The sequence below is a fragment of the Leptonotus elevatus genome, chromosome 14 (assembly GCF_054856555.1).
Source record: "Leptonotus elevatus isolate MCC_2025b chromosome 14, RoL_Lele_1.0, whole genome shotgun sequence".
NCBI classification, from domain to species: domain Eukaryota; kingdom Metazoa; phylum Chordata; class Actinopteri; order Syngnathiformes; family Syngnathidae; genus Leptonotus; species Leptonotus elevatus.
The window spans coordinates 7,471,822-7,485,193 of NC_141252.1; the positions used below are offsets into that span (position 1 = coordinate 7,471,822).

The following is a 13,372-nucleotide window of genomic DNA, read 5'->3' on the forward strand; positions in this document are numbered from 1 at the left end:
TTACACGCAGTGTGCATTATCAGTCATGCGTCAAAGTTAAACTGAAATTGCTGTATCGTCTTGTCATTTTTGTTTGACGTTTCGTGCATTATCTGCTAAAGATGTTCGTTTAAAGTATATTTAATTTAAAAAAGAAATGATTTAAAGCATTATGTTCACATTTTTAAGATGAGTAATCGTGTGAAGGCTGAGGCCTTCAGGCATATTTTATTATTGTACTTATTTTATTCTCCATTTTAAATTCTCTACACATTTTTTGTTCCGCTACTACTTGCCCAATTAACCGTTTCTCACCATTCCAACTTCAACATATTTTGAAAATTCTCGCCATCCAGGGTATTACTTTTCTCATTGCGAAAATTTTAATTTTTCCACCCAATCATTTATAGTGATGCACTCAAGATCACAGATTCATGCCATTCCCTTTTGAAACTCACCCTTGGGACTCTTGGGGGAAAAAAACTTTTAATACACTGTCATATTCTACAAGTCAATTCACTTCCCACAAAAATTTACCATTCATTCTCAATGAACAGTCGTCACTTCCATTCCAAATTCATAAAAAAAAAAATCCCATATACAAGGCATATTCTACATTTTCCTTTCTTGCTCAACATTTCTCAACTGATTCAAACATTCCACTTCCAACATGTTCAGATCATTCAAGCGATCTTATTCCCATTCACAAAATTTTCAAGTCAAAAATGCAAAAAAAATAATAATCATATTCATCTAGTTTTTACATCAAATGACAGATGCAAACCATGACAACTCCAACATGTTCAGCTCATTCCATGTCTTCTCACAATTTTTAGCTCAGCCTCGTAGCCTTCACAAGCAATTTGAACTTTTCTCTCTTAAAAACATTTACATTTTTCAATTAGGTTGCAGAGGTTAGGTGAGATCATGTGTGGGAAATGTTGAAAAATTATCTTTTAATTTCATTTTATATCATAAAAAAACCTGGCATTTTAAAGGTATGTAGAATTTTTAGACCCACTGTAATGATGTTAAACCATAATTTTGTGGTAGCCATCATACATCATTTCAAGTTGTGGTTTCAGTCATTTAATAATAATAAAAATAAAAATAAAGTAATAAACACGGTGAAATAATGCCATTCTTTTCAATATATCTTTTTCATACAAGCTATACTACACTCCACAAACTAACTGAGGACACGTCCAGCTGCACTTGAATGGCTTTTTTTTTTTTTTGTGTGGCGGGTTCACATGTCCAAACAAATGAAGTCCGTGCTTCAAAAATGAAGACGTTGCCCCTCCCCCAAGTCTCATCTCATCATCCGGGCCGCTTTTCATTTGGAATGTTGACGACGGCTCACATCCCCGGGGAGGGAGGAGAAAAAAAAAAAAAGTCTTTGTAGTCTTGAGGAGGAAGGTTTCAGACTGTGGCGGCGGCGGGCTGAGTCTGAGGTGGGTTGCTGGCGGCGGAGGGCGTGGCCTGCCTGGGGAGGGTGTACATGGCGCCGAGGAACTGGTCGGCGATGCGTCCGGCCTCACGGAGGCCGCTGAGGAGGGCGCCGTGTACCGTGGCCGGGTAGTTCCTGATGGTGTGCTCGCCGGCGAAGAAGAGGCGGGGGACGGGCTGGAATAACGAGAAATAAAAAATTATGTTTTGAATTATCGTGAGGTATTTCTTGACTTGATTTTGTTATGTTGCTACCTAATGTTTTTATAAAATGCATTCTGGTATGTACGTGCACACTTACCTGCGAGGCTCCCGGGATGGCGGGACCTGGCGTGATGGGCTGCGCCATCAAGTCGTAGTCGTTGCCCGAAGAACCGGCCGCCACGTACGAGTAGGAGCCCCGCGCCCAAGGGTCGGCGCGCCAGCGCGTCACCACCGTCTCCTTTGGCTGCCACGGCAACGGACAAGGTTAACACGGGAACGTCCGGGTCGCAGTTGGAATTTTGAGTCGGTTTACCTGAGGCACGGCACTGCTCCCGAAGATCCCCTTGAGGATGGCGAGGCAGCGTCCCACGATGACGTCGTCGCTGATGTTCTCCATGATGCCGGCCGCCTCGCCCGCCATCAGAGCCAGCAGGATGGGAGCTGGGAGGGACCAAGTCACATTGGCGGGATTTTAGTATTAATAGCTTCTTGTTTATTTAAAACATCCAAACAACTGGCCCTGGTGGCTTAATGCTAACATTCAATGGAAATTGTCATTGACAGGCTAACAATTAGCATCCATAGTTGGTAGGTTGGCTTGTAATAAGCTAAATTTTTCCATACACTACAAGTAGCAGTTTATGCTGTGAAAGGGAAAAATTGTTCTCCTTATGTACTGAAAATATTGTGGCCCAGACTCGGGAAAAAAAAAAGAGGTAAGTGATTAAATAATAATTATTAAATAATTAATAAATTAAAAAACTTTTTTTTAATTATTTTATTTTATTATAAGTAAAAAAAGAATATGTTAATATCAGAATAATTTTACTTTGCTCCAATTTGTAGTTTTTAATTAAAAAAATATAAATATCTTATTTTCAGCAACAGGGAGACTTGTGCGGCACTGCCGATGAAGAATCACCTTTGTAGAGGTTCCAGAAGAGAAATAGCTCGCCCCGACTGGCCGTGGTGGAGCCCACGTGACCGAACAGGTTGACGCTTGGGTCCCAGAACACGCGGTCGAAACACAGCACCACCTGAAAAAGACAGAAGGTACAACAATTGAGCAGTGGGAAAGCATAAAGGGATTTGTATTGGATGAATGGTTTGAGTGAGCTCCCCCTGCTGATGGCAGCGGGTACTGCAGCGCATTGCATAATAATGCACTGCGGCAGAACAGGGGAGGACACAAGCGTCCTCATAGTACAGAATGATGCGTGTGTCCTTACACACATTCGCACACTCTTACGCCAATGATTCAGAATAAATATAGTGTAATAATAATAATGATGATGATAATATCACATTATCAATTAAGTTCTTTCGTCTGCATGGACATTCAGCATCAAGGTCAACACCGCTTTGCTTTATGATTAATTTGACAATTAACTTCAACTGGGAGTTTTTTTAAACACGTCGAAGCTACGTTCACACTCGCAAACCTTGTTGAGATTCCCAAAGCCCATCCTCTGTATGGCGGAGGTCTTCCACTCGGGCAGCGGCGGCACAAACTGCACGGCAGACGGCTGCTGCTTGAGCACGCCCAGCGGTAGCGTGCACAGCACCGCGTCACACTTGTAGATGAACGTCTGCGTGGCGGAACGGGTGTTGACGGCGATTACCTCGCAACCTGGAGTGGGGGAGGGGGGGGGGGTGATCATGTCAAAACACGCTGTATCTTCTATAAATGGCATTTCTGACGGGAGAGACTTACCAGACGCCGTGTATCGAACCTGCCGCACCGCCGTGTTGAGTTTGATGTCCAAGCCTTCCGCGAGAGCCACGGGCACGCACGAGTAACCGTTCCTCACGGTCAGGTGGCTGCCGGTGAACTCAAAGTCGTCGTCCTGTGAAGGGAAGTCGCGCGTGAGCAATGGCCGCTAAGACGCTTTAGGGGGCGTGAAAACAAAACCGTGCCTGATCCCAGTGTTTGAGCGAAAGGGTGGAGAGGGGCGTGGCGTTGGCAAATTCCAAGTTGGCAAAGTGCCAGTCCAGTATCTGCCGATCTCTTGACGACAAGTACACGTCACTGCAGGTCCAAAAAAAAAATAAAGAGAAGAAAAGGGAGATGATGATGGCAAGTTAGGCTGCGAGATTTAAAAGGTGATTACTTTTTTAACAGAACCACCATGAATTATTAATTATTTTAGGTTATTTATTTTAATTATTACTAAATGGGAAGTCAACCTTCAACATTACTTGACAATAATATGTTACATGTGACCTCATTAGTGTAAACGTGACATTCTGATTAATATTGCATTTGTGGAATATGAGTTATGAAGCAAAATCCAGCCATTTTTATGCATCTCAGGGGGCGGCCATTTTGCCACTTGCTGTCGACTAATGATGACATCACACTTGCTCAGGGCTCAGGCCAGGACCAATCACAGCTCCCCTGTTTCCTGTAGTTGAGCTGTGATTGGTTGTCACCTGAGACCTGAGCATTTGTGATGTCATTTTCACTTAGCAGCAAGTAGCAAAATGGCCGCCTTCTGATATTGATAAAAACGGCTGGATTTTGCTGCTTAACTCATATTCCACCAATGCAATATTAGCCAAAATACCGCATTTAGACGCATTTAAATCGGATTGCAATAATAATGGTAACAAATCATTTACTTTTCCGCTTCAACTTTTTGTGTTTCATGAAACAATGATCATGAAAACATGTGTACGACACTTAATAAACACTGAATGTATCCAGACAAATATGTATTAAAAATAAAGCCTACCAACTGAAACAAAATCAAGATGGATATACTGTCACTGAGATGTCTCAACTACTCCCAGCTCATCAGTACAAATAATACTTACGTACATATATATATATATATATATATATATATATATATATATATATATATATATATATATATATATATATATATATATATATATATATATATATATATTACTGTAGACTTATTCTTCACCTAAAGGGTAAAGGTTAAGAATATGAGCGGCCATGATATCTACAAAGTCGTTAGGGTACCTGGGCGGGTTGGCCTCTAACTCCTGAAGCTTCTCCTCCAGCTTCCCCTGCATCTCCTGCAACTCGTCGTACTCCTGCAACAAAAGCACAACGTTTTGGACCCGTTTTGCCCGTTGGTTCACACTGAGACCATGAAGCGTGTTCGTGCTTTCGAGGTGATTTATTTGCACACCCCACCAAAATAAAACTTCAAGCGCCGGTGCTAATAATACATCCCGCCTGAGGCATTAAACCACTTAAACATAGCATGTCTGGTTTCGTTCGATAGCGTTGTATTAAAAGATTCCGGGTCGGGCTGCCGGTAAAATATCCCTCGCGCTACCAATTATAACCTTTAGGAAATCTAATTGCGCCTCAGAGTAGCAGCAGACAGTGTCCAACGCAGACAGGCGGTATGTAACGTAAAGCCGCAATGCCCGCTTGGAAAGAGTTAGCATCTAGAACGTGAGTGCTCGTTCTTTGACTGGAACGTTGTAATTGAAGCCTTGGCCGAGACGTCTGAGGTCAAACGTCGCTCGGGAATCCTTCACTGCTTTTCAACAGGGACCAAAATTCCCACAGGCGCACCCCAAAGTCTTTTCAAAATGAGTGCAAGTTGCCACAACAACTCCATATTGTGTCAGTAGTGTAGCATAGATGTCGTGTTGTGATTGGTCAGCTCACTTTGCAGAGTGACGCGAGGTCTCTGTGCTTGCTCTTCACCAGGAACTCGGCAGTGATGTCCCTGGGCGGTTTGACGTCGCTGGCCTCTTTGAACTGCTGATGGAGCTCCTTCACGCGCTCCTTGGTGGACACCATCTGGGCAGGGAAAGACCAGGGTAAGATTCAGATTTCAATTCTGAATAATCATTAAAAAAAAACATTTTTTTAAATAAATAAAAAAATAGTATTTTTTATTTTATTTCATTTTTCATTTCATTTTAATTTTTTTATTTCTTAATTTTTTTAAATATATTAATTTATTTAATAAAAAAATAATAATAATAATGACATAAAACAATATTTTTATTATATTTCTTTTTAAATATTTTTTATTTCATTTAATTACAAATATATATTTTTATTTTCTATTGCTCACCTTGTTGAGCAGATCTCTGAGCTCTTCTTGCGTCTTCACAATCTTGTTCCAGTGTTCTATCTGCTCATCTTTTACATGCTTCTCCTGCAGCCTACACATATATTATACATTTATGTCCAAAAGTATTTGGATAACGGCATTTGACATTCAGGACAGGGACCATTTTGCTAATAAGGCTTTCAAATTTGCCGTTTGTTTGCAGACCACACATTTACGGTAATCAATAAGTAAAAAAGAGATACTGGCTTGAAATCAGGCCACCTGAAGAATACGCAAACTCAATGTCCACACGTGCGTGCTGTGGGCTTAACTGTATACAATATTGGACATGAGCACTGTACTCACTGTATGACCACCTCCAGGGCTTGTCCCAGGGAGACGGGCTTGTTGTTGAGGAAGTTAAAGTCCAGCTGGTGGCTGAGGAAGGAGGTGGCCTCCAGCAGTCTGTTGAACTCCTGCTCCACCATCTCGTCTTTTTCTTTGGGCACCTGAACGCGCAATGACAAAAAGGAGTCTTTGAACAAACACACTAAGCCATCATCGCAAGTGGCTACAACTGAAATACAATATTTTTTTGTAATATATTTAATCAACACCGTGTTTAAAAGGGTTGTACATTTGCGTTCACAATTTATTGCTATTTAAAAATAAACATGCAAAAGTCAGTTCACTATTAACGTACACACAATGCAGGGCTAGAGCCGCACACCCGTTAAAAAGAAAGGATTATGAGTGACACAAGTCAAAAGCACAAACTTCACATTTATCAAGCTTTGACGACAATTAATGGAAATTTGATTTGAATATGAACAGCTTTCAAGCCTAACTACAACCAAGTAAAATTTTCCTCTTGAAAAAAAATGACAAAAAAAAGGTCTGTTTATGATTATACATTATCAATGTAACCTGACATCTGATCCTATTTTTTGTCTTGGGCTGCGAGTAGCAAAAATGTAAATTACGAGCACAACATTGTGGCAGCAAACGAGGATTAGGGCCAGTGAAGGGGGAAAAAACAAAAGGTTGGCAGGATTCTGACTTTATTCTCAGCATTCTGACTTTAAAGTGAGAATTCTGAATTTCTGACCCCCGACTCATAGCTCTACGTCACAATGTCGTAATTCTCAATCTAAAATCAGAATTCTAAGATTAAAGTCAGAATTCTCACTTTAACTCATTCGCTGCCATTGACGGCTATAAACGTCAAAAATTCATTTGAACTATTTATATTAGTTTAACATTTTTCTCCACTTTTGTTAACAAGAGTATGAAAACCTAGAATTTTTTTTTTAAATAATCATTTATTTAAAGAAAATATTATTAAAAATTAGGGGCATCAGGCGATTAAAATTTGTAATTGTAATTAATCGCATGAATTCAATAGTTAACTCACGATTAATCACAAATTTTATAATTTTATATATTCTAAATGTACAATAATTTTCTTCTAGGTTTTCATACTCTTGTTAACAAAAGTGAGAAAAAAAAGTTAAACTAATAGAAACAGTTCAAATGAATTTTTGACGTCTATCGCCATCAATGGCAGTGAATGAGTTAAAGTCAAAATTCTGAGAATAAAGTGAGAATCCTGCCAACCCCCCCTTTTTGTTCCTCTCTTCACTAGCCCTAATCCTCTTCCGTATATCTATTGATAACATTCTTGTGTGCAACTGTCCACTTCTCTGAACTGGAATTCCCCTATTGCGAGGCTAATAACAGGCTTATCTTATTCTAAACAGGAGAAGCCAGGAAAATGAGAAGGGAAATAATGGTGTTGCTTCCACAATGATATTCAGTACATGAAAGAAGGAATGGATGATGTAAGTAAACCAATACATACACTAGTGCACCGTTCACCCTTTAGTTGTTCAGTGGTTGGCGAAACAAGAGAGGGGAGGGGAGGGGAGGGGGGAAGGGGAGGGAGGGAAGGAGAGAGAACATATTAAGTCAACAAAAGGAAAACATGTACATTTCATTTGTGATGCCTCAAAAGCCTCCACCCTATTACTGGAGTCTTAGAGGAGACTGAATGACATCAGGCCAGATCAGTTTTGTGCTCTGCAGCAGTTGTTTGGAGGTTAAATAACACCACGGTTCATAGTGTTGATGTGGTTTAGGAATAGCTCTTACTCACAGTTATCCAAACCTCATTTACAAACTTATAGTAAGTAATAAGCTGAACTTGCTCACCACAACTATGGTCACCATTTTCCTAAAGGGGTATATATTGAAATATTTTAAGATTTATTTTTAAAAGGAGCTGAAATTGATTAGAACTGCACATTATTTTTAATTAATCGGCCTCCGATTATAATCGGCCCATTATAGGCCTTCAAACAATCGGCCAAATGGTCGATTATTTGCCCCTTAAAACGTTATCATCAAAGAAAGCCAAAGTTTCCGACACTGTAAAAGTACCCTGAATGCACCATTATGCTTGCATAGCATTAGCAACTAGCATGTGTGTAGCGCATCTTATGCTGGTTATTCTGTTGTCCCTAAGCGTCCTTTAAGCTGTTTAATGACAGCTGGAGTTAACTGTAAAACTAAATGCACGACGGTAAGAATTCCACTGTAATTTAACGGTATATTTATTTAAATGCAAAACATGCTTTGTTTTTAAATTGCTAGCCTAGTGCTAATGCTAAAAGTTAAGGGAAGATCGACTTCTGGAGTGTTTTTCCTTCAAATAATGAATATTCACACACAAATGCAGTGGGAACACAATTTTATGCATTAAATATATGTTCTTAAATAATCGGCAGATTAATCTGTATTTTTTTTCTGCCAAAAATCGCTATTGGCATCGTCCCCAATTTTTATTACTACAAACTGTAGTTCTGTGTAGTGTGCAACACAAAATCAACTCAAAATTCTAATTAAATTGAATGATATAATTTAAAAAATGCAATTGGACAAATAAATTCCACTCTGTTCAATCCTAGCACCGTCTCAGCCACTGTATGAGGAAAACACGATTTGCTATCATGCCAATTGCATGCACGTGTCAGCAACTTGATGCCTGTTTGCAGTTTAGCAAGCTGCTTCTCACTTTTAAGCCGATCATACTCACAGCCTGGCCATTGGCTTCATACAGCGGACACTTCTGTTTGATCTTGGCCAGCTCCATGTTAACCTGCTTACTGACCACTGCCATGGGATTCCCTCCTGAGCAAGTGCACAAACCAGACAGATGGAAATATTTAGACGCAACAGCACCCTCTACAGGTTGATGACAATAAAGACAAATGATTGGCTCATACATACCCAGGCCTGTCACCACCATGGCACCGAGATCTGCAACATAGTTGCCCTTCCGAAATGTGGCCACTCTGCCTCCAACGCGGTCCTATGAACAAGATTCCAAAGGAAATCAAGAAATTCCAACAGTCAGACTCAAAATATCGTGCAGCATACACACCCTGGCTTCTAATACAGTGACATCCATCCCAAAGCTCTGCAGTTGCCGCGCTGCAGCCAAGCCGGACACCCCTCCACCGATCACAATCACCTTTCCAGTCTTCTTGGCTGTAACAAAGCACGGTCAACAATTCATTTAAAAAGTCACAATGGCATCTAATAAAAGGCGGAAGAATTTGGAATCCATCAACCCGACCTGCTGTACCGTACTTTTGCTAATTGTGGCTGGAGATGTCTATAAAGAGATATTTCTACAAATTGCTAGCTAGGAGTGCTGCAAAAAACAAACAAACAAAAAAACGCCATAGTTATGATGTATATTACTTACTAACAGAGATGGGAAAAGTACTGACATTCTCTACTTGAGTAAAAGTACAACTTTGGTAAAAGTACTCACTCAAATAATTACTCAAGTAAAGGTAAAACAAATTACAGGCTCTGGAATATACTTGACGAGTAGAAGTTTTTTCTTTAGTTTTTTTAGTTAAGTAGCTTTATGCTGCACAGGCATTTATTTGAGATGAGTTTTTTTATTTGCTTGGGTGGACTACACAGCTGATAATTTGATGGTGTGATAAGGTCTGTTTTTCTTCACGCCATAAGTCAACTTACTGGGCAGAGGCTTGACCCTCTTGTAAATGCCAAAGTTGATAAGTCCGTGCCGTTCGAGGTAGCTGTGTATCCTGTGCACCAGCACAGCGTCACCTGAGAGGAAACAAAGAACGTGCAATCGCAACAGAAGGAACATTTTTGTCATTCCTACTACTATTATTTGAAGTGTCTTACTGTTGTACGGAGTTTCAAGCTGCTGTGCGGTAGTCTCAAAAGTCAACTGGATCTTTGGGTTGTCCAGCCAAAGTTGAAGCTAGTAGGTGGGGTTAAACACGGATGGAACTATGAAGTTCGGAAGTCGAGGCTTTGTGAAGAGGTCACGCTGGTGTGGGTGCACTTACTGTACGGTTGCGGATGTAGAGGAAGACCTTCTGAGTCTGCTGGGGGCCGCTGATGATGTCGGGGAAGCAGGCGGCCTCTTGGGATGTCATGCGGTCGTGGGGGAGGCGACTCTGAAAAGCAGCGCCTTCCACACCTGATTATGGACATAGTCTGTTAATGCTTATCTTTATATAAAAAAATAACTATAGCACAACAGCAAAACTTGGCTGTTTTGTTCTTTTTACAAATGTTTTACTTCTCCCAACTTCCTTCTTCTGTATGGCCTTACGGCAATACAGAAATACATATATTTAAAATAAATATGTAATTTACTGACAGAGATTGTTAATTGTACTTAAACGTAAAATAGTTTTTGTTATTGTTTTTTAAAAGCATTTTTTTTCGTTAACTCATTCACTCCCAGCCATTTTCACTGAAGCAACCCCCTTCGCTCCTGGCTGTTTTACTGGATTTTGACTGATTTTGCGAGGCCCATAAAATATTGTGTTATATTGCTATAAAACATGGAACCTACCAAAACAAAGATTAGAGTCTCTTCTTTTATCAGGAAAAAAGGTATATTTTTATCTTTTTCCGTTTTGCAGCAAATAGCATTAGAATATAGTTTCATCATTATTCACAAATCTGTTTCAAACTGTGGCTTTTTTTCCAACATGGCCCTGGTTGATCTCTTTTGCTCTGCTGGCCGTTTTTGTAATAACTTCCATCTCCTAAACCGTTCTCTGCAGTTGAGAGGCTGCATCAAAGCCTTCTGTATGCTCGAGCATAAATGAAAAAAAAAAAAAAAAAAAAAAAACATAAAACGTATAAATACGTCTTTAGGACACTTAAAACATTTATAATACAACTTATTTATATGTTTTTGGGAGCAAATGAATTCATATAAATGTTTGTTATTTTTCATAACTATAATAACCTTAATCCATCATATGCATTAAGTGGCAGGCTTCCTCATATGGTGAGTATTACATTTTTTAAAATGTTTATTTTGTTATTATTTTTTTTTTATATATATATATAAAAAAATCGAAATAATAAACATTACCTGTGTAGTAAAAAAAAAAAAAGTATAATTTAAATTTCCATTGTTTTCTACAGACGAATGGCACTTCTTTCAAACGGAGCAGAGACTCACCAGATGGTTCCTCGGGCTCACTGTCATTCTCCTCTTCTGGCGGAGGGGCTGGTGGCGGGATGACCTGCTTCCGCTCTTTCTCCGCCTTGGCGTTCCTCTCCTCCTCAGAGTAATATTCGTCCTCAGACAGATTGGCCAGGCTCTCGTCCATCTCGCGGTACTCCACCTGCAACAGTAGGCACAATAAAAGCATCATTAAAACCCGCATTTCTACAACACGCCCCAGTCATTTTGATGTTACCGCCAGCGACGCCCACCGATACAATTCTAAAATGTTTACCTTTTGTCGCTTGCGTCGACTGGTCCTGCGGACTTCAGCAGAGTCCGGGTCCAGCACGCCGGGGCCTCCTCCGCCCTGGTGAGGCAGAGGGGCTCCTCCTGACTCACCACTAGGGGACGACCTCTCCTTCTTCTTTATGTCCATAGGACCCGCAGCTGAGACGGAAGCAGCCACCTGGGCATCAGACCCCTGGGCCCTGTCGCCTCCCGCCGCACCCGCTGAGGATGAAGAGGAGGAGGACGAGGACCCGGCATCTGATTTCTTACTTGACAACATGATGGAGGATGTTGGAGGCCTCTCCTGGGAAGAGAGATAACTAAGGAATTAATGGCTCAATTTGCAATGTTGAAATGCATAAAATGGTTGTACAGTGAACCCTCGGCCATTTGCGAATTTGTTGAACAAAGATTCGCCTATTGGCGACGATCCACTTTTTTTTTCAGCTGAGTGCCGGCCAGCTTGATAGAATACTTCCAGGTCATTTATCTTATTTATTATTAATCAATCTGCCTTGATTAAATAACATAAAATGACATTTTTTACAACTGTTGGGGTACCATCGGAGAACACTTCAGCTTTGGACCCAAAAGAACGTGTGACCTCACAGTGTAGAGTTCTAGTTTAGTGTTTAAAGTCGTCAATAGTTGACTGAGTGATGAGGTTGGATGATGCAGTACTTGCCTTCGCTTTGGTGTGGGTTCACTGTACCGTGAAACAAAAGTGAAGATGACAACTGTGTTATCTGCTAAAATCAAAATAAACACACCAGTGCCCGCGTTATATTCTGGATTGTGAGGGTTGCATGTAGTGTTAAAAGAAGACTTTTCAGATCCTTTTCATTCTTGTGTTACAACATGCTAATAATAACCAACCAAGGTTGCCTCAAAACACGCCCAAAAAAAAAAAGACTGGATGAATTAAGTGGCGTTAATCGTGCGTGGGTGTCATGGTTTTATAAAATAAAGAAAAAAGGATGCTCTATGATACAATAACATTGTCTTGTTTTACCCATTTCTCCGTGCACCTGGTTATATCCATTCAAACACTGAAGAGATGAAGACAGAACCAGAATAATAGTGTTACGAACAAATGCGGCCATTAAAAACATTATTTATAACTTGGCTAAACAACAAAATCAAACGAATTAGAAGTCGCGGCATAGTTTACACTACCTGTTTTATTCACTTAAATCGAACGATCGTAACACCGCTGCCGTCCATTATGAACAATAAGGCTAGCTAGCGATCACTGCAATGCTAGCAGGCTGCAGCTTATTATTTCAGTGCTACAGACGAAATATTTGCTCACATTGACCTTCAATAGTACCTTAACATTAAAGTCATGACCACACTACGTCTATGTAAAACAATCAGGAGTTCAAGCCTTCATTTTGTTACTTAAAGATCATAAAAGTAGGACATTCACGTTTCTTAAATATTAGCAGGCTACATTAGCTGCTAACAATGAGCCCCGGCTAGCATTCACGTAATGGCAGGTGCGATTTGCAGGGGGGAAAGCTTTCTATAGATAATATGTTGGTACGTTTAAGGCACATTAGCAACGACACCTTAGTATTAATCTGAGAAACAAGTGTAGACTTTAAATTATTATAAACATGAATATTACCTCGCAATCCCCCGCAGATGTCAAAACAAAGACCGCACAGTGCTTCCACCCAACGCTGCTATCAAAAAACTCGATGCTGAATGGACGCTTCAAGGGTTGGCCAGGACGTTTACATTCATTTGATTGGCTAAAACATCTATCAGTCAAAACTAAAACCGGAAAAGTTGCTAGTGCTGAACATAAGAGGTCATTATTATTTATTAAAAATAAAAATAAAAAGGGGGGGGAAGTTATTATTATTATTAATTTTAC

General features: G+C 40.2%; 1 protein-coding gene across 4 annotated transcripts; it reads right to left on the reverse strand.

Annotated features, from left to right (window-relative positions):
• Positions 1-448: 448 nt before the first annotated feature.
• kdm1a (lysine (K)-specific demethylase 1a) lies at positions 449-13,190 on the reverse strand. 4 transcript variants are annotated; one of them, XM_086095393.1, is made up of 22 exons: positions 13,121-13,190; positions 12,503-12,539; positions 11,495-11,794; positions 11,215-11,380; positions 10,079-10,212; positions 9,912-9,990; positions 9,738-9,830; positions 9,127-9,233; positions 8,973-9,054; positions 8,779-8,873; positions 7,546-7,563; positions 6,051-6,193; positions 5,706-5,796; positions 5,291-5,425; positions 4,628-4,701; positions 3,550-3,661; positions 3,347-3,479; positions 3,075-3,262; positions 2,555-2,669; positions 1,946-2,073; positions 1,730-1,876; positions 449-1,605 (listed from the first exon to the last, which is right to left on the reverse strand). In XM_086095393.1, the coding sequence occupies exons 2-22, from the start codon at positions 12,530-12,532 to the stop codon at positions 1,402-1,404; spliced, it is 2,574 nt and encodes an 857-aa protein (XP_085951519.1). In that variant the 5' UTR covers positions 12,533-12,539; positions 13,121-13,190; the 3' UTR covers positions 449-1,401. The 4 variants fall into 4 exon arrangements, with proteins under 4 accessions (XP_085951519.1, XP_085951520.1, XP_085951518.1 ...); XM_086095394.1 differs by having other exon boundaries at positions 10,079-10,203; positions 11,215-11,383; XM_086095392.1 differs by having other exon boundaries at positions 11,215-11,383.
• Between the last annotated feature and the right edge of the window lie 182 nt (positions 13,191-13,372).